Source organism: Danio rerio, chromosome 24 (assembly GCF_052040795.2).
Source record: "Danio rerio strain M-AB ecotype USA chromosome 24, GRCz13ab, whole genome shotgun sequence".
NCBI lineage: Eukaryota > Metazoa > Chordata > Actinopteri > Cypriniformes > Danionidae > Danio > Danio rerio.
Window position 1 is genome coordinate 12,745,267 of NC_141044.1, and position 22,234 is coordinate 12,767,500.

The following is a 22,234-nucleotide window of genomic DNA, read 5'->3' on the forward strand; positions in this document are numbered from 1 at the left end:
TTGTCCGTTACTCTGAGGATGAAAACCAGAAGAAAGACTTACAGTCGCTCCCAATAAATGACAAAATTCTCTCCAAAATTTAGAGACAAACTGAGGCCCCCTGTCAGAAACCACATCCGTCGGGAGACCATGAATGCGAAAGACGTGATTAATGACAGCATCCGCTGTCTCTCGGGCTGAGGGTAATTTGGGCAGAGGAATAAAATGAGTAGCCTTCGAGAACCGGTCCACAATGGTCAAAACAGCCGTATTGCCACCAGATGGCGGGAGACCGATGACGAAATCTAGCGAAATGTGCGACCAGGGTCTCGAAGGCACTGACAGCGGCTGAAGGAGTCCAGCAGGGGGGCGATTAGAAGTCTTAGAAACAGCACAAACAGAACAGGCCAAAACTAACTCGCGTATGTCCTGTGCCATAGCTGGCCACCAGAATCGCTGTTTAACTAAAAATAATGTACGACTCACCCCTGGATGACAAGCCACTTTAGAGGAACGTCCCCATCGAATAACGTCAGACCGAATCCCCTCCGGCACAAACGAACGACTGGGTGGGCATCCGACCGGGGGCGTTACCCCGTCCAGGTCTGTGCGAACCCTGCTCTCGATCTCCCATGTCACTGCAGAAATACAAATCTTCTGGGGAACGATGGGCTCAAGAGACGTATTGCGCTCGGAAGAATCAAAAAGACGGGATAACGCGTCGGGTTTGATGTTTTTGGAACCCGGCCGATAAGAGATGGTAAAGTCGAAACGTCCGAAAAATAATGCCCACCGAGCCTGCCTGGAGCTGAGACGTTTGGCGGACCTGATGTATTCGAGGTTCTTATGATCGGTCCAAACAATAAAGGGAACCCCCGAACCCTCCAACCAATGACGCCACTCCTCCAAAGCGAGATTGACAGCCAACAACTCCCTATTACCAATGTCGTAGTTTCGTTCTGTGGGAGATAATCGGTGAGAGAAAAACGCGCACGGATGAATTCTGTCATCCGAGGCGGCTCGCTGGGACAGGATAGCGCCCACCCCCACCTCTGACGCGTCAAGCTCCACCACAAACTGCCGGGAGGGATCAGGTGTCACTAAAATGGGAGCTGAAACAAAGCAGCTCTTCAGTTTGGAGAATGCAGCCTGTGCTGCACTCGCCCACATAAAGGGAGTTTTGGAGGAGGTTAAGGACGTCAGAGGTGCAGCGAGCTGGCTGAAATTGCGAATAAAATGCCGGTAAAAATTGGCGAAGCCCAGAAATCTCTGCAGGGCCTTACGAGACTCCGGAATTGGCCAATTTACCACAGCCTGAACCTTCTCTGGATCCATGCGCACCCCCTCGACTGACACAATGTGTCCTAAAAAGGGAACAGACTGTGCATGGAACACGCATTTCTCCGCCTTGACAAAAAGCCCATTCTTTAGCAGCCGCTGAAGCACTCGCCTGACGTGATGCACATGTTCCTGGAGAGAACGAGAAAAAATCAGAATGTCATCCAGGTAGACATAAATAAACTGATCTATTATGTCTCGCAACACGTCATTTACGAGAGCTTGGAAAACAGAAGGAGCATTAGAAAGCCCGAACGGAAGAACACAATATTCAAAATGCCCCCTAGGGGTAAGAAAGGCGGTTTTCCACTCATGGCCCTGCTTCATGCGAACCAAATGATATGCGTTACGGAGATCTAATTTCGTGAAAAACAAAGCCCCCTGCAGACGCTCGAACGCTGAAGACATCAGCGGCAAAGGATACGTATTCTTCACCGTGATGCTGTTCAGCCCTCGATAGTCAATGCAGGGTCTAAGAGACCCATCCTTCTTTTTCACGAAAAAGAACCCCGCCCCCGCCGGAGAAGAAGAGGGCCGTATGATCTTGGCCGCTAGAGAATCAGAAATATATTTCTCCATGGCCTCCCTTCTATTCCCCAAGGAATAGAAAGAGAGTATAACTTGCCTTTGGGCGGAGACGTACCTGGCAATAAGTCTATTGCACAGTCATAGGGACGATGAGGAGGCAGAGAAGCAGCTCGAGACTAACTGAACACTCTCTTCAGGTCGAGGTACTCACTAGGCACGTTTGACAGATCCATGCGCTCCTCCTGAAACACAGAACAAGAAACAGCAGAACGAGCAGACGAAAGACAAGACTGATGACAATTCTCACTCCACGAAAATATAGTATGAAGACCCCAGTTAATATGAGGCTTATGGAGAATCAACCAAGGATGACCTAAAACCATAGTATGTTGAAACTGTCTGTTAAAAAAATTAAATGTTTTCAACATGATATCCAGATGTGATCAGTTTTATGGGTTTAGTGAAGTGAGTGATAGTGGGAAGCGAAAGTCCGCTGAGTGCGCGTACTGCAATGGGTTGTGACAGAGCTATAACCGGAAGTTTAAAACTGAAAGCAAAACTGGAGTCTATGAAATTTCCCTCCACCCCGTAATCGACAAGGGCGTGGGTGTTCTTGCTTCCGGAACCATGTTATGGTGACAGGCAGTAATGTGACCGCTGCAGAGGATTTGTCCAAACTGATTTCACCCATCAGTAACCTCTTACCTTCTTACCTACGATGGGTGTTGTCTTTTACGGGACAGGAAGCCACCCGATGCACCCCCCCCCCACGCAGTAAAGGCAGAGTCCCTCACTTCTCCGACGGCACTTGCTCCAGGTCAGCGCTACTCATCTCCGGCGCCACTGCCAAGACCGGAAGCTCAGGAACAGGATCCGGAAATCTGGCAAGCCTCAAGCGACTCTCACGGAAGAGCAGTCTGGAATCCACCCAGATAGCCAGATCCACAGAGGCGGCCCGATCAAAGACCTTTTTGAGTTCTTTGGAGAAAAGATCGAAGGATGGACAACATGGTAGCTTTTTCTCCAATGCTGTGGTACCCCATTGGGCTGCTCTTTCAGAAAAGAGGGTGATTACGAACGCCACCTTGGACTGCTCAGACGAAAACAAGGATGGCTGCAGGGTGATGTACAGGGAGCATTTGGCCAGGAAGCACCGAAACAAGTGAGGCTCTCCAGCATAGCAGGTCGGAGGAGGAAGGCGAGGCTCAGCAGAGCAGCTATCGTTAGCAATCACTGGCGCAGGCATCACCTCTGGGGCTGGTGCAGGATCCGCTTGATCTGCTCCAGAACCCAGCTGTTGTACCTGAGTAGTCAGCAGTGAAACCTGCCCAACCAGGGCCTGGATAGCCTGTGCTGTGGTGGCCAACGCTTCATCCTGGCGATCGATCCGGGCATTGCTGGTTGTGAGGAACTCAGAAATCTGTGATGCACTCGCTGGATCCATGGTGAAGGTCAGTTCGTTTTGTCACTTATAAAAGAATGTTCAGGTGAATCCAAGTGCGAGTTAACAAAAATAATATTTATTGACACAGTCAAACAAAAAGCAAGGAATGAATGTAGTGCTAGTGCTAGTGCTAGGAGAGATCGGGCAGGATTCAGGCAGGAAACAGTCCTTAGATCCTAAGCACAGAATAGCACACAATAAGCACACGTAACGAACTGACAAAGACACACAGAAAACGTGGCCCATATATAGGCCCGAATATGAGCCTCAGCTGGCGGGCTCATCAAGCCAGCTGAGTGCCGTCATCACATGTGATCAAAACAGATACACTTGGAGAACAAAAACAAACCAACATGATCAAACAGACACTCCGGTAAAGCGCACAAACCTGCAACCGTGACATATACTTTATGAACAAAGAGGTGAACAAGATACTGCTCTATTATCATTGGACGCTGAAAAGGCCTTTGATCGGGTTAAATGGTCTTATTTGTTTGATGTGATGGATAGATTTGGGTTTGGTGAAAAATACTGTAGGTGGGTTAGACTATTGTATAATTGTTCTACGGCAGAAGTGTTGACAAACAATATAGTTTCAAAGCCATTTAGTGTATCAAGAGGATGTAGACAGGGTTCTCCTCTTTCTCCTTTGCTTTTTGCCATCTCCATTGAACCTTTTGCAATAGCAATAAAAAACCATGTGGAATTAACAGGAATTAAGATAGCAATGATAGAACATAAACTTGCATTGTTTGCTGATGACGTCATTCTGTTTCTAAAGCAGCTTGATATATCAATACCTGCTCTACTAGATCTCATCAGTACATTTGGAAAAATATCTGGTTACAAAATTAATAATTCGAAAAGTTCTATTCTATATTTAAATGAAAGTGACAGACAACAACATAATAAGTGTGCTGCAACCTTTAATATTGTAGATTGTTTTACATACTTGGGTATAAAAATTGTACCAAAACTAGAGGATGTTGTGCCATAAAATTATGATCCACTTTTTGAAATTGACTTGATTTGAAATTTGAAAGATGGATGCCCTTATCCATATCTTTAATTGGTCGAATAAATGTTTTAAAAATGAATATTTTACCCAAATATCTATATTTTATTCCAAAATATCCCTTTGCCTCCCCCTAAAAATGTATTTTAAACACTTAAAAAAAATGTTCACTAAATTCATTTGGAATAATAGACGTTCCAGACTCCGTCTAACTGTCCTGTATTTGCAATACGATAGAGGAGGTCTACAATGTCCTAATTTGCATTGGTATTATTATGCTGTGCAACTTAGAACAATAATGTTTTATTTTTTATCTCAAGACTGCCCATCTTGGGTGGAGATGGAATCAATTGGCATTAGTTCTGGTCTACCTTTAAACTTGTATTTATATTCAGCAGAATTTACATAAAAAAAATATTTAAGTGCCAGCTATCCCTTATCTTATTTCAGTCCAATTTGGGGCAATAAAAAATTTAAACCAGGTGCGTTAGATGCAGGTTTCAAGATATGGGCAGAGAAAGGAATTAGAATGATAGCAGACGTGTATGTTAACAATATTCTAATGTCATTCGATGAAATTGTGAGTAAATATAATATTCCTGTAAAACATTTCGTTAAATATTTACAAATACGAGATTTTATCTTTAAATTACAAAATAATTCTCTAGATATGCCATCATTCTCTATTTTGGAAAACGTAATAACAAAAGACTGTTTTAGTGAAGGTTTAATTTCTGCATTATACAAGATGCTGGTGTCAGCATCAAAGGAATCTTCAAATTGTAAACTGGAAGCTTGGAGATTAGATCTTGAGGAGGATATTTCTACAGAGGACTGGATGAAGATGTGCGAGGAAGCTCAATCACTAACAATGAACACTCGTCTAAAACTGTTACAATATAAATGATTGATGAGGATTTATATAACTCCAGTTTTATTGCATAAATATAATGAAAATATTCCAGATACTTGCTTGAGATGTAGGAACCAAAAAGGAACGCTGTATCACTGTATATGGGAATGTAAAGGAATACAGAACTTTTGGAAATGTATGAAAGAAATTATAGAAAATATTCTTGAGGTTTCTATACCAATGTCTCCTTAAATTTTTTTTATTTCATTTATATCCCAAGGAGATCAAGTTAAAAAAGATGGAGCAAATGTTTTTCAATATATGTATTCTACAAGCGAACGGCTTATTTCTTTAAATTGGAAAAGTATATGTGCACCAACTATAGGTTGTTGGCTGAAAAAGATGGTGACAAACATGAAAATGGAAAAAAAATAACTTATATGATAAGAAATAGATATATAATTTTTAATAGAATTTGGGGACCTTTTACGCTGTTTTTAAAAGGTGGTGGATTTGGAAATGTTTTACTAGAAGATTAGTAATAGAGGTCATATTGTATTTTGATGTAAAATACTGGGAAGCCTTTTGTTTTGTTTTTGGTTTGTTCGTTTGTTTGTTGGTTTGTGTTGGAATTGACACATGGAAATGTGTATGTACATGTTACTTAAAATATAATAAAAAGGAATTGGAAAAAAAAAACATTCACATCCTTCCATCCACGGTAGTTATTGCTCAAATAAGTTGGGATCTTATGAAGGAAATACAGTGAGCACCACAAAATGAACCAACCCCACTTAACCGTCAATATGTTCCTCAAACCCTCAGAAATCGCACTGAGGGTTAGGACATCCAGGAATTTATCGGACCATGACTCTAGTAAGGAATGCATTCTGGTGGCATGCCATAAACAAGGACGTTACCAACTTTGTCAAATCTTGCACTATTTGTGCCCAAACCAAGACCTCTTGTAAACTTCCCACCGGCCTACTACAACTCCATGCCCATTCCACACCGTCCCTGGTCACATCTGTCTATTGACTATATTACAGACTTGCCTTTATTCAATAGACTATTCTGGTGATTGTAGACAGATTCTCAAAAGCATGCAGATTGATTCATTGATTCCATTAAAAGGACTACCCACTGCTATGGAAACAGCAATAGAACTCTTTCAACATGTCTTCCGAACCTTTGGAATCCCGGAGGACATAGTATCTGACAGGGGTCCCCAATTCACTTCAAAGGTGTCAAGAGCCTTTTGTAAACACCTGGACATTAATCTCAGTTCAAGTTCGGGCTACCATCCAGAGTCAAATGGTGAAGTAGAAAAAGTCAATCAGAAAATAGGTCATGACCTCAGGTCTTACTGCAGCAGAGAACAGAATAAATGGAATGAATTCCTTCCTTAAGCAGAATATGCTCAGAATCCCCTTACCCACTCATCCACAAGTCTCACTCCTTTTCAGTGTTTATTAGGCTACCCAACCTCCCATCTTCCCATGGTCAGGAGAACCTTCAAAGGTGCCATCAGCAAATGACTGGATTAAGCGTAGTGAACAGGTGTGGAACAGTGCTCAAGTGAGGCTACAGAGAGCTATCCATGCTCAGCGGATTCAAGCAAATCGCAGGAGACATTCCCACCTCAACTACTACCCTGGCAAGAGAGTCTGGCTTGCCAACCGTGATCTCTGTCTATGCCTACCATGCAGGAAGCTCACTCCAAGGTATGTTGGACCTTTTAAAATCTGAAACAAATTAATGAAGTTTATACCTTTTAGAGCTTCCTGCTAACTATTCTATATCTCCTTCCTTTTATGTCTCCCTTCTGAAACCGGTCCACCCTGCATCTGACCCCAGCCCCTCGAGGCCTGAGCCTCCTCCACTTATTTGGAGGCTTGAAACTCCAGGGCTGAAAAGGAGTCCCACTCCGGCCCTGTTTATATCTAATAAACGTAAAAAGGCTGCTGTTGTGCTTTAGTAATATGCAGAATATAAATATAACATTAATACTTGTCTGGATATTTTTAACACAAATCGAGCCTTTTTCATTACATTTCAAACATGTTTGATGCCATTCAGGATTTCAATCTGCCCTCCAACAGCTGCATCACCGAAAAGAAGAGCTGAGGAAAATCGCGTCAGTTTTAATAAATTGGGTTTTAAGTTTTTTAAATACTTATGCTTTATTATCATTAATTAGCTTATTTGTTTGTGTATATAAGGCTTCTATAAGGGGGGGGGGGGTGCTAAGGCTTTTTTGTTGGTAGCAAGACCAATACAATAACTGGCACACTGCGGCCAAATTAACACAACCTATTGCAATTAGAGCTCCACTACGCCACCCAGTACATTACCTGGGACACAAAATACAGGTTCGTATCTCTGACACAAGGGAATGAGACGTTGATGTAGAAAAATAAAGTTCCTTTTATTACAATGCACTTCTCATTGGACCACAAATATTAAAAAGACAGGCACATGTGCTTTAAAAAGGCACTAGAAGGCAATTACAAAATACAAAAAAACAAATCCTCATCCAACCGCAGGAGCTGGGGCTTACCAAAGTCAGGCAGCCTAGGCACTGGGCCTGAAAATGACCCACAGATTCACACGTGCACACTTTTAGATTCCAAAAACACCACACAGTAAACTTCAATGCACACAAGTGAGCAAAAGACTAATTAATCGAAAAAGAGCCACGCCACACAGCAGCCCGACTGCCCGTACTTGACACCCCCAGCTCCTAGGGAAAGAAGAAACCACAATTAGAAAAGAAATAAAACATTTAAGAAAAACAATCCCATATATTAAATGGACTCACAGGGGCATCAAAAACAGACTACTTGAGCAGGTACCAGCTGCCCGGGGGCAGGGAGGTGACAGGCCCTAGCTAAAAATCCCAAACAGTATGTAGTAAAAGTTAAAGCACAAGGTCACAATATTGGAACAGGACAACGCACCAGAATGCAGGTATAGAAGCAAAGCTAAGCAGTCCATTAGACAACACTTATTTTAGGTGTTCCCATTTTTGTAAATATGAAAAAAGCAAAAAATCAAAGCATATGCAAAACAACAAAAACAATGATAGAAAAGCAGGGAAAATAAATAAACAAGACCAAACAAAAAGCAAAACTAAAGCAAAACAAAAAGCAAAGCAAAAGAAACCAAAAGAAACAAAACAAAAACAGAACAGAACAGAAACAAAAGAAACAAAACAGAACAGAAACAAAAGAAACAAAACAACAGCATCCAGCAGTTGTCAAGAGCAGGAGGAGACGTTCAATCCACAGTGCAATCTATGACAAAAGACCACAATCAACCGACATACCTTCCAAATACAGGGATTTATGGGTGTTTCACATACCACTACACGAGATGCCAGTTGTGATGGCCAAAAGTGTGTCCCCACATTAAACATGGGTATATACACACACAACCACACTTTATGATTCTTAATTCAGCATTTCTCATATTAGTTACAGATTCTACACAATAATGACAGACACAGTTTAATACACTTCACATTTTTATTTTCATATCCAATAATTTCATCTCATAAGTTACTAGTTTGGAGTGCACACTTTCTAGTTCTTTTGACAAGATTTATTGAGATTTATTTCTTTAAGTTTAAGTTACCTGTGAGATCCAGGATGGCGTGGCTCAGTGCTCCAGATGAGGTCCGGTTGCTCTAAGGGACCGGCTGGCAACATTTGCCGACATTTTGTTCCGCCTGACCAAACCAAAATACTAATTGGCTGAGGGGGGTGTTGAAATGTTTATTTCTTTATTTTTGTTTATTACTAGTAATTGAATTGCTAGTTTGTTTATATATTGATTGATTAACTTTAAGTGTATTTTTTGCCTATGTTTGGTGGTTGTTTAGTATTAGTTTGTGATGTTAAGTCAACTTTTTGTAATGGACTAGTCCCATTCTTCTGTGTATATAAGTCCCGTTTTTGTGTTTGAAGAGAGGCCTGCTTTTCTTTTTCTCTTCGTTTGTTTGTATGATTTGGTTATGTTTTGTTTGCTTTAAGTCTAGATTTGACTTTAATTTATTCAAATGCTTTAATTTGTCATTTGGTTCATAATTAATAAATTTATTTTCTTTTAGAAACTTTGTGTTCGTTGCCCTTGACTGCTTGGTCCCTCACATATGGTGTCAGAAGGAGGAATCAGCCATGGAGTTGGCGGGGTGGTAAAGAGGCTCGAAAACCCAATGTTTATCACCAGGCCCAATATAACACTGGTAAGCCTCCAACCAGAGCAAACTATGAACCAGTAGTGTTTAAACCACCTAAGAAAATACCTGTTTGTTATTTGTGTAACCAAGAGGGCCATACCAAACCCATGTGTCCAAAGAATGTTGTTAAGCTCTCTCAAGTGTGTCATCTGCCCAGAACGAATGCTGTTCCGGTGAAGCCTGGACTATCTACAAATATGATTACTGTAGAAGTGAACGATAAAGAACTTCCTGCACTAGTTGACACTGGCAGTGATCAAACTTTGGTGCACCGACAGTTTGTCTCTTCTAATCTGATTAATCCTGCTGACAAGAAAGCTATAGGCTGTGTCCATGGTGATGAGAAACTGTACCTTATTTTCTTTTGGAAACTTTGTGTTGGTTGCCCTTGACTGCTTGGACCCTCACACCAGTCATCCCTCCGGCAAAGCCAGGCGACTAACTAGAAAATATAACAAATCAGTTTCTACTCCTTGTCGTTTGATATGCACAGAATGTACCGCTCGTACAAAAGAGCTCTACTTACCTATTGGGAAGACAGCATTCACGGGAGTGCGCATAAGTGTCAACAGAATCACGAGGGAGAGTTCAGCTCTATGAAACGGGATTTCTTAAAGCTCACAACGCCCCACAGTAGCCACTCTATGGTGCAACAGCAGCCGAACAGACACCAGCCTTCCAGAGCAAGAAAAAACTCAATCAAACCCAACACAATTTGAAACAAAAGCGAAAATAGGGCTTAAACAGCCACTACATACCAGACACACGGCAGTGACACACCCACCACAGGCTGGACGATGACGCAACTTCCACTATTCTCCGACAGGCTTTTATACACCTCTTAACAACCCGCAGTTAGTAATGGGCGACGGGCGTACACCAAGGCTTAATGCATAACATCTGCTACATAAATTTTACAGAATGATGGGTTATATTTTACATATTAGGCAACTAAAGCACAACAGCAGCCTGTTTATGTTCATTAGATATAATCAGGGTCGGAGTTGGACTCCTTTTCAGCCCTGGAGTTTCAAGCCTTAGACCGGCCCACCTCAGTTCACGACTAACTATATTAAAATAAGGTAATTTCCAATTCAGTTTCTAATTACACTATCAAATCTTTTTCAAGAAAACAGCTGCTTTAGAACTTCAATGTTCAACAACCTCACAGTTTATACATCTCAACAATAAAATGGTGAAAAAAAAAAGAATGAGGTTCAAACATGGATCGACGACATCGTAACGGAGTGCATTGACCGCTCGACCACAATGGTGCTGTTGTGCTTGTGTGGCCGGAATGATATTTGTATCATCATAATCCTGCAGGCTACATTTTGCTCATAGGGCTGTTGTCACCGACTCGGTCCCAGTCATTGCCCTCGGTGGCCAGCAGAGGTCATCATCACCGGACTTCTAATACATTATGGCTGTTTCTCAATATGCGTTCTTCAGCGGTTTTGCGTCCTCGTGTTCTCGTGAAACGTCATCATCAGCTGCCTAAGTTCAGTTCCAATACTCAAGACCGCAAGTACGGAGGCAAGTGAAACTTCCCGGATGTGTTCTTGATATCGAGGACGCACCGATGCAGACTTGAGCACCGAACTTGCTCTGGAAGTCCCAGAAGTCATTGCGACTGAAGGTGGGAAGCGCTGCATTTTATTTAGATTTATTATTAAAGTTCATAGATATGACTTATTTACCTTAGGAGTTTCCCTAAATGAAACGGTGAGAGTAAACATTACCATGGACATCTTAAGGAATAAACACATTAAGGGTGTTTGTTTGCTGAAATTTTTATTAAAATCAGTTTTATTTATGTTGTGCAACATATATTTATAATGTTTTATGCAAAATATATATTTTGAAAAGGGGAAAAACAATAAATCGTTGTATGAATGCTGTAATGTTTAAATAATTTACCATTTAAAACATGTGAAGGTCATGTGACCATCAGGAAGAACGCAGCATCTCAATTCTCAAAGGGCGCGTTCTCTGTCCTCGCGGTCTCCTGAGTTCGTTCTTCCGAGGACACCTGGCAAGACCGGTCTCCACAAGAACACAAGTCCGTTCTCTGCGTTCTTGGAATTGAGAAACAGCCTATGTCATCCTCATTGACTGATTGTCACACGCACCTGCAGCACATCTAATAATCACCTGGCACACACATATAAGCAGCACTCACACAGACTTGAGTACAAAGTCTTGTTCTGCCCCGGCTAACACTACTGAGCGGTTCACATCCTTGCCTGCTTTCCTGTTGCTTACCTTGGACTGTTTCTCGACCTTGTCTTGCCTGCCACCTGCCCTGAACCCAAGCCTGAATATTGACTTTGATCCTCGCTGCTTGCCTCTGACCCATGCCTGATTACTCACCTTGTGTTTGCCTGCCGCCAGCCTTTTGCGTGAATTTCTTTTGAGTCTTTTCTGACTCCATACAACTCCGCCTTAAAACAGCGAGCTGTGTACACGCCCCTAAAATAACACATTTGAACACATTATAATAAAAAAAATCTGAACTGTGTTTTGAACTGAATCTGAAAAATCTCACTAATTTGTTTTAAATAATAAAGTACCTACAATGAAAGTCAAACTATTAATTTAGAGAGATTGTTTGTCATTTTACTATGTTTTGAATATAATGTGAAATGACAAAAAATGACTAAAAAATGTAGAGATTTTTTTCTGTAAAGTTTTTTTTTTACAGTGAATAAATAATTTGCTAAATTATAACATTATTGTGTATTCCTTTAATGTTTTAAACAGGTTTTTTCACGTGATTAGGTATAACTGGACCAAAATCAGACCTGAATGAATTTCACAGCTTAAATAATTAGTTTGATTATTTCATATAAATAATTAAGCTATTAAAACACTTATTATAAAGAAGTAACATGTCTTATAAACAACCTGAATATGGCACAAACGTCCAAAAGATGACATATTTCGATGTGCAGGAACCATGTAGAAAAGATGTGCGATTCACAGACAGATGATGTAAAAGACGTTGGTTGGATTTTCATTTTAGAACTATTTTTTAACCATGATGCGACACGATGGAGGGACGTCTTTTTAACGGTAATTGGACGTCTATATGTTTGCAAGGAACTTACACCAACATGGGTAGAACATTCAAATTCCAAACAGAAAAGTCAACTGACCAGGCCAAGGCTTGAACCAGCAACCTTCTTGCTGCAAATCAAACGTGCTACCCACTGCGCCACCACAGTTTTTATTTAATTTTTGCATACACAATAAATGTAAGCCTGATAGAATATGTAAACTTAGTTTAAATATATAATTAAATAATAATAATAATTCAAAGCCTGAAAACTGATCACAGAGAACTATCATTTTAAGAGCTTTGTCACGTGCTCAGATTTGGTTGACCAATCAGAGGAAAATGGGCATTTCAGCAACGCCTAAATGTGTATGGTGAATTTTAAAGTCGTTTTCAGCCTAAATCATGTTTTTTCGTTTTTTTGTGAGCAAACGAAAAACCGAAAAATATCCATTTCCTTTCTTCCATTCAAAATAGAAAAACAAATGGTCAAAACGGATACGGACCACAGACCCACCCTTTCTGCCCCTTGCTTTTAGACTTATTGCTGAGCCCACACAGAATCTGAGCATGCAGAAATTCACAGATTTCCGCAATCCACAGATATTTAGCCCATCATTGAGTTTATTTATTTTCTTGTGTAAATGTATGTAAACTTATAATAATTCAGTTTTTAAATTAATTTCAATAATGTTATTAACAAATATGACAATTTCCATGATTTATTTACAATACAGTGTGTAAAATAATATTTTATGTCTTTTGGTAGATATATTATATTAGAGACATGCTTTTTAAAATCAATTTAGTGGATCTAATTGGATTTGCACTGTAAACATTGAATAAAAGTTAGGTAACACTTTACAATAAGGGTGCATTAGTTAACATTAGTTAATGCATTAGTTAACTTGAACTAACAATGAATAACGCATTTATTAAGCATTACCTAACCTTTGTTAATGTTAACTAAACATTTATTTATGTGTTAGCTAATGCATTAGTAAACATGATCTAACAGTAATTAAGGACTTTGTTCAGCAATACTTAATCTTTGTTAATGTTTATTTACACATTATCTAATGCATCTCCACATGAACAGCTTAATTAGTTCATGTTTACTCACTCATACACTAACGCATTTGTTAATGGATTAGATCACTTGATCTTATAATGAACAACACATTTATAAAGCAATACTGAATCCTTGTTCATGAAAACTTGCAATGTTAGTTAACGCGTTAGTTAACATGAACAACATGTTAGCATAATTGGTAAAGCTTTTCATAAGTGCATAGTTCCTGATCAATGTCAGGGACAAAGGAGGACTCTTTTGGAGTGTATTACATCAGAACCTCAGCTTTAACTGTTATTCATGTTTGCTAACACTTTACTAACATGATTTATCATTAACAAAGCATTTATTAATAGAATTATGATCCTTATTGTAAAGTGTGCACTATTTCAACATTATCTAATGCTTAAGTAACGTTAATTAACACTTTACTAACATGATTTATCATTAACAAAGCATTTATTAACAGAATTATGATCCTTATTGTAATGTGTACACTATTTCAACATTACCTAATGCTTAAGTAACGTTAATTAACACTTTACTAACATAATTTATCATTAACAAAGCATTTATTAATAGAATTGTGATCCTTATTGTAAAGTGTACACTATTTCAACATTACCTAATGCTTAAGTAACGTTAATTAACACTTTACTAACATGACTTATCATTAACAAAGCATTTGTTAATAGAATTATGATCCTTATTGTAAAGTGTACACTATTTCAACATTACCTAATGCTTAACTAACATTAATTAACACTTTACTAACATGACTTACCATCAAACCAACAATAACTAATGTTATTAACATCTGTGGGTTCATTTTTGATTTTCCTGGATCCCAAAATCACTCAAAACCGTGTATCACTTAGACTTTCTAAATCTTTATTACTGTACATTACATAACATATACTGTGCAATAATATAAAAAAGAAACAAATAAGTAACATAATAATTATAAAGATAAAAAATAAAGTATAAAAAGTGTATATACATATACATTTAAAACCTTTTTTTTCTTTACAACAATCATTTTTTTTTTTTTATTAAAAGCAATTTCCCCTCATTTTTCATGGCTTGTATTTTGTGTGCAATGCTCTCATCTGCCATAATATCTTCTTGACAATTTTGAGTAAATGCTTAATAATTTCTCTCCCTGTTTATTTTGAATTTCTGTATCGTTCTGCATAGAATAAGAGCTGCAATGGCCAGTTCAGCAATAGCTGCACTCTGCATAACCGTGTTTCGGTCCACACCATACTTTCGGAACGCATCTGTCATGTTGCTTCCTTTGTCAAAAATCTCCAGGACTCCTTTGTTGCACTTAACCACCTTCCATGGTTGAGTAACTAAAATAAACATTAGATTACAAAAAAAGTACATTTGTTAACGTTACAGGAATCATAGTTCATGTTAGGTAATGCATTTACAAACATGAACTAACAATAAACATAATTTATCAACCATTTACTAATGTATTATTAAAATCTTACATTTTACCAATGTAAAATATTAAAATGTATTTCTAAAAGATGTGCTGGTTAACATTAACAAACAATGATCAACTGTTTTTTATTAATTATTGTTAATCAATAAATACTTTAATACATGTATTGTTGGTTCATGTTAGTAAACTATAAGTATGACCTAATATTAAGTTCAGCAATATTAAAAAGTGTTACCATTTGGTAAAAAAGTTTGATTAAAGCTACTTACCAGACATTTCTGTAAATTCATCGTTTGGTTTTTCTTTGGTCTTTCTCCCGCTTGAAGGCAAGAGCTCAAATTACTTTCCTCCATTTAACCGCTTTGCCATCATCAAGCACAACTTCCATTAGCCGCCAGACTGTTGACGAATTATGGGTAGTGTAGTTTTTTTGATGGACTACAAAAGTTTGCCAACGAATTCCTAATTCGCAACCACAATAGCAACTTATATACAACCACATCGCTAAAGAGTTATTGACAAATGCGTCTTCTGGAATTAAATAATTAGCGGTAAAACTTTAAATTAATGATCGCAAATTTTACTTCCGGAACCCTTTCACCTGCGCTCGTGCCCACAAGCCGCGACGACAGCCCAATAAAGAAGTAAACGGAAGTAATAGAATTCAGTGCAACAGCAGGTAAGCAGTGAATTTTAATATTTTAAAACAACAAATAATACTAATTAATTGCATACAGTTAGACATATTTATGTTGCTTTCTGCATGTTGAACGTGAATACATTAACCATTTGTTGTTTGCACAACAAAGATTGATGCATACATGATGAAATCAACTTCCTCCACAAATAAAAGATGAATAATATATAACTTACATGCAAGACATATTACCAAGTGTGCCGCAAGCCTGCGTTTGAGTGAAGGTCTCGGCCGTTAGATCGCCCCCTGGGGGCTGGCTGCAGTACAAGTCATAAAGCTCGCCTCCTCCGTGTTAATGAAGGAGACTTGAGCCCAAATAAAAAAAATAATTACACTTGCAATAAAATGTCCCGAAAGATGGCTCTGGTCGATTAAGGCACTGATTATTGTGCTGAAATAGGTGCAGATCCTCATTTTTGTAAACAGTTTGTTTTTAGCAGTAATTTAATGCTGGGCGTGTCATCAGTTTCTGTCTGAGCGCAGCTGAAGACAAGGCATAGTTGTTGGTATGGAGAAAGCAGTCAGAGGAAAAAACAAATTCAACAGATAATCCAGCTTCAGAGATCCACAGCAGACACAAGTCAAAATAGGCAGTGAACAAGAGAGGACAGATCAGAGCTTGACACAACAGCACTACACAGGAAATGACTATGACTAGCAAGTTATTGAAGTTTCAGACATTTATTGTAATTTCATTACATATAAAATCTCCAGTGAGTAATTATGTAGCCTACTTTATTTTAATGCTTTAATAATATATCATATACCAAAATTACATACAATTAAATAAATTTAGAGATACAGGGAAAACAGGTTTGAGTTAACAGAAGTCAGAGTTAGTCTCCGAATACTTACTTAAACTATGAGAAGAGAAAGAAGAGGTCCTGTAGTTGTGGCGTTGCTCGCTGTAAATGGAATGTTAAACTTAGTGTCATTTCAATAACAGCTGTACAAAATAATAAAGTAATTTTTCATAAGCATGATCTATTTTCCACAATATGGACATGCTGTTTTAGTTAGCATAACTACATTTAATAGTAAATAGAGTAGTATACTTCTTACCTCATTCAATTATTCTTTCCATAGATCAGGAATTACAGCAACACTGATCTGAGGTGAATTCAACACCTAAAAAACATTCTGAAAGACAAGTTACATGAGTAATTTGAAAACAACAGTGAGTGAGTAATAAAAAGGTCTGCTAGTCTAAATTTCTATTTTGATTAGTCTTTTGATGTTTTATTTAAAACCCACTCTTTTCTTTGTTCAACAGGCTATTTTCACATGGAGGTAATCTTCTATTGATAATTTCTGGATTTTAATTATGCGTAAGTTGCATAAAACTCTATTGTTTATTATCTATATTAATTAGGCATATGAACATTAATTTATATACTTTAACTTATAGGGATAGCTCACCCAAAACTGACAATTCTGCCATTTAGCCTCAACCTTTATTTGTTCCAAATTTATTTAGCTTTTTTCTGCTAAACAATAAAGAAGAAATATTAAATAAAGCTGGAAAACTGTAACTATTTAATTCCATAGTGTTTTCCTACTATGAAAGCAAATGCTTACAGTCTTTAGTGTTCAACAGAATAAAGAAACTTAAAGGTTTGGAATCACTTAATATTTACAGGGCAAATAATTTGTGAGTACATATCATTTTTGAGTGAACTGTCCCTTTAACGGGACGCAATCTGCACAGAGATGTTTTGTATTTAAAAGTCATTTTGTGTGTTTTGTAAAAAGTTGGTCGGCTCGTGTGATGAAGTATCATACTAACTGATCAAGATGGATATGGAAAAAATTGAACTTCAAAAACATTAATGTCCATTTGACTAAAGACAAGGCGTAGGTAAATAATCAGGAAATGTTTTATTGAGAGATTTAACATAACGTAATGATTTTAATGTTGTTGTCGTCCGTTAACGGAATGCCAAAATGTTACTCGCTCGTAATAACTTCATTACGGCTTTTGTGTGTGTGTAATGTTGGAACAGATTGTTGTCGAAATCGTAGGTTTGTTTGAATATTCACGATTTACGTATCTTATTTAGCAAGAAGAAATAAAGCATTACTCACTTCTCCTCGGTCGTTGATGAATGAGATGACGGCTTGTTGAAATTTAAACTGATTCAGCTGTGACCAGTAAATGTTGTACAGTGGTCGTCCACGCAACCAAAGTATGCGGCCCTCATGATGTTTAAATGGCAACCTTATGACATCATTGTGACAACGTTTAGCAACAACGTAGAATCCTCAACCTTTTTGCAAGGTTGGTACAATGTTGTAGGAATGTCGCTACGTTGAGGCAACGTTGTGTGTTTGTTGGGATTTAACTTATTTATATTGTATATTTTTCTTTGTGTTTATATTGCATGCATATTTTGCAGTATGGACATGGAACAGGTGGCACAGAAGAAAATGTGTCTTTGGAAGGCTGGGGGTTGCACACACACACACAAAAAAAGCATTTTTGCTTGTTCATCAAAGGTCCAGCAATCACCTTATGCCACTTATTAAACAACATTTGCATCCTGGAAGTACCATGAACCTTGGCAATAACCACTTTCCCAGTTATGCAGATATTAATTATCTTAAAACTAAAAATGTGTTTATGTTTTTATAATTGACATAACTATGTAATGTATTAAAGGTTTTGAAAGTCTGAGTGATACATGGTTTTGAGTATTTTTTGGGTCCAGGAAAATCAATAATGTCTGTTTTAATGAACCCACAGATGTTAGTAACATTAGTTATTGTTGGTTTGGTGGTAAGTCATGTTAGTAAAGTGTTAATTAACGTTACTTAAGCATTAGATAATGTTGAAATTGTGCACACTTTACAATAAGGATCAAAATTCTATTAAAAAATCCTTTGTTAATGATAAGTCATGTTAGTAATGTGTTAATTAACGCTAGTTAAGCATTAGGTAATGTTGAAATAGTGTACACTTTACAATAAGGATCATAATTATATGAATAAATGCTTTGTTAATGATAAATCATGTCAGTAAAGTGTTAATTAACGTTACTTAAGCATTAGGTAATGTTGAAATAGTGTACATTTTAAAATAAGGATCATAATTCTATTAAAAAATCCTTTGTTAATGATAAGTCATGTTAGTAATGTGTTAATTAACGCTAGTTAAGCATTAGGTAATGTTGAAATAGTGTACACTTTACAATAAGGATCATAATTATATGAATAAATGCTTTGTTAATGATAAATCATGTCAGTAAAGTGTTAATTAACGTTACTTAAGCATTAGGTAATGTTGAAATAGTGTACACTTTAAAATAAGGATCATAATTCTATTAATAAATGCTTTGTTAATGATAAATTATGTTAGTAAAGTGTTAATTAACGTTACTTAAGCATTAGGTAATGTTGAAAGTGTACACTACAATAAGGATCATAATTATATGAATAAATGCTTTGTTAATGATAAATCATGTCAGTAAAGTGTTAATTAACGTTACTTAAGCATTAGATAATGTTGAAATAGTGCACACTTTACAATAAGGATCATAATTATATTAATAAATGCTTTGTTAATGATAAATCATGTTAGTAAAGTGTTAGCAAACATGAATAACAGTTAAAGCTGAGGTTCTGATGTAATACACTCCAAAAGAGTCCTCCTTTGTCCCTGACATTGATCAGGAACTATGCACTTATTAAAAGCTTTACCAATTATGCTAACATGTTGTTCATGTTAACTAACGCCGTTAACTAAGATTGTAAGTTTTCATGAACAAGGATTCAGTATTGCTTTATAAATGTGTTGTTCATTATAAGATCAAGTGATCTAATCCATTAACAAATGCGTTAGTGTATGAGTGAGTAAACATGAACTAATTAAGCTGTTCATGTGGAGATGCATTAGATAATGTGTAAATAAACATTAACAAAGATTAAGTAATGCTGATCAAAGTCCTTAATTACTGTTAGATCATGTTTACTAATGCATTAGCTAACATGAATAAATGTTTAGTTAACATTAACAAAGGTTAGTTAATGCTTAATAAATGCGTTATTCATTGTTAGTTCATGTTAACTAATGCATTAACTAATGTTAACTAATGCACCCGTATTGTAAAGTGTTACCAAAAGTTAATAAAAGCTTTATTTTTTATTTCATATATTAAGTTTTTATTTATGATACTCCCAAAATAAATCAGCAAAAAAAAAAAAAAATTCTGCCCAGAAACAGCTAAAAATGTCCACAGATTCTGTCTGGCCTTACTCATCACCAACGTAAGTTACACCCGGTACAGTAGGTGGCGATAATGTTTTGATGGGTTTGTCTCCATAAAACAACAAGAAGAAGAGCGCTCCGTTTCCAAGCACCAACCAGAAGCACATCAAGACTTCTTTTTACAGTTCATCTCCTGGGCTTTAAAATCGATTCTTCTGTTTTCATGACTCGAAACATGGTTAAGAACTATATTTTATTCTAGAGATTATATTTTATCTTCTTCTCCCGAGTAAACTCCTCCGCGTCACACTACTGCAATGGTAAGTAGCTTAGCAATTTTTTCTCACATAAAGCCTTATTTGTGAGCAGTAAACATATGTGGTGTAGTAATTAAACTATTCGTAGAAGGAAACACCGTGAACTAACGTGCATAACACGATCTTTAAGATTAAATAGGATAATGCCAGGGATTAACATTAAGGCATTTCGAATCTGAATATGACTTTAATTTAGCATTATAACTTTAACACATTGTATTTACAGTACAAATGTTACAAGGGAAGTCAAATGCTATGCTGTTCAAATTTTTTTTCTAGCCCTATTCGTGCAATTGCTTCTTAACACCGAATTCTGACAATCGTTCTTTATGAATCTAATGTAGGAGCTGTAACGTTAGACACTGACTGGTTTGAAGAAGGTCAAATATCGGTGAAATGGCATGCTAATACAGTCGTGCACATTGTATGAGCGCGAGAATACAGTTTGTTGTCATCGTGTGGAAATGGATGTTTAAAACAAGTCTTAAGTTAAAAAAAAAATCTCCAAAATGTTCATTTAACTTTAAATTGTATTGTATTATATTAGGTTAGGTTAAACTTTACTGTCATTACACGTGTACAAGTACTACAAGGCAACGAAGTGCAGTTGAAGTGTAACCTGGAATGCAACAGCAGACCCATTTCATAGCGCATGCACAACTTTATGGCTGGTTTTACACAAATCACGACGTCATGAGTTCACTCCACGCACTGAATTAGCATATTTATATAAACACATATTTATATATACACATACACACACACACACACACACACACACACACACACACGCATAATTGTGTATATAAAACAAAATCAAACACGGAGAGTCTTAAAAACCCTTGTGTATGAGCATAGATATATACACTAGATGTCGCCTGGCCTATTGTTGTCTATTGGACGAAATGCGTCAATAGCGCCGCCATCTTGCTACAGGGTAGCGCTCCTTTGAAATGAATGCGGGACCAAGGTACAGTGGAGGACTGTGGCCATGCAAAGCCAGAGATATACACATAAACACATATATCTATGATCGGGAGTTTTCCTGGATGTTAATATGTAATTATTTTTCTAATTATGAAAATTATAATTTTACATCACTTTTCTACATTGATGGATCAGTGACCACACGGGCATTCCTGACAAAAAGCTTGTATTTGTGTGTACAGAAATGTACTATTCACCCTCCCTGTTAAATTTAATCTAATCTGTGTCCTGAAACACACCTCCTCTGCTTTCACTTCTCATACTGACGGAGAGAGCGATTAATTTGTGAATGAATCCCCCGAACAACTCTTTCACTAACGTTAGGCGACAATAATACAAGTTTCTGGCTGCGCAGCATCTCGTTGTCATATTTCTTTTGCATTGTTTGCTGATTTTATTCAAGCCGAGTGTTTAGTGCGAGTTGGAGCTGTTTTGCCGTATGGTGAATTCAGTAAGTGACTGTTATCATCAATAACGCTACCCGATTAGCACAAAAGTTCAGAACATACAAAAACAGAAAAAACATAATATTACCTATGAAATGTTCTGCCTTTATGCTTTGTTTTCTTTGTTTGCTCGTTACTACACCCGTAGACAGCGCTAAAGTCCCGCATCTTCACGTAATAACACTGTCTTGACTAGTGCGGTTGAATGACATTTGTCCTGGGAGCACTGTACCAATGTGGCGGCGCTATTGACGCATGGTCAGGGTCCCTATGCGATATCTAGTGTATATATCTATGGTGTATGAGGAACTACTTTCTTCCGCATTCAAATCATAAGCTGACAAGTAAAACAGTTGAGCGAGCATCTTTTAAACTTTAGATCTGTAGTTTCTGCTTTTTGTTGGCTGTAGGAGTTCTGATATGGCAGAATATCGCATGGCTATCAGCCAATCAGATTTGAGAACCAGACAGAACTGTTGTGTGTACATATATATATATATATATATATATATATATATATACATATATATATATATATATATATATATATATATATATATATATACATATATATACATACACAAACACACACACACACATTAT

At 37.4% G+C, this 22,234-nt stretch overlaps 1 protein-coding gene and 2 long non-coding RNA genes across 4 annotated transcripts in view; 1 reads left to right on the forward strand and 2 right to left on the reverse strand.

Moving 5' to 3' along the window:
- The window catches only part of LOC141380831 (uncharacterized), a 37,132-nt gene extending 25,263 nt beyond the window's left edge, over nucleotides 1–11,869 (reverse strand). Inside the window, exons 1-2 of the long non-coding RNA XR_015524808.1 lie at nucleotides 9,920–11,869; nucleotides 9,751–9,839 (exon numbers count right to left, since the gene is read on the reverse strand). This is a non-coding gene — a long non-coding RNA (uncharacterized LOC141380831). The remainder of the gene's footprint in view (nucleotides 1–9,750; nucleotides 9,840–9,919) is intronic.
- A 2,532-nt stretch (nucleotides 11,870–14,401) lies between these two features.
- Nucleotides 14,402–15,343, reverse strand: LOC147831017 (uncharacterized). Its single transcript, XR_015524817.1, has 2 exons — nucleotides 15,250–15,343; nucleotides 14,402–14,882 (listed from the first exon to the last, which is right to left on the reverse strand). It is a non-coding gene; the product is annotated as an uncharacterized LOC147831017 (long non-coding RNA).
- A 4,671-nt stretch (nucleotides 15,344–20,014) lies between these two features.
- lztfl1 (leucine zipper transcription factor-like 1) overlaps nucleotides 20,015–22,234 on the forward strand; it is a 121,800-nt gene continuing 119,580 nt past the window's right edge. The window contains exon 1 of one of the 2 annotated variants that reach the window (XM_087308162.1): nucleotides 20,015–20,201. In XM_087308162.1, the coding sequence (XP_087164288.1) occupies nucleotides 20,199–20,201 (3 nt within the window). In that variant the 5' untranslated portion in view covers nucleotides 20,015–20,198. 2 annotated transcript variants of the gene reach the window in all.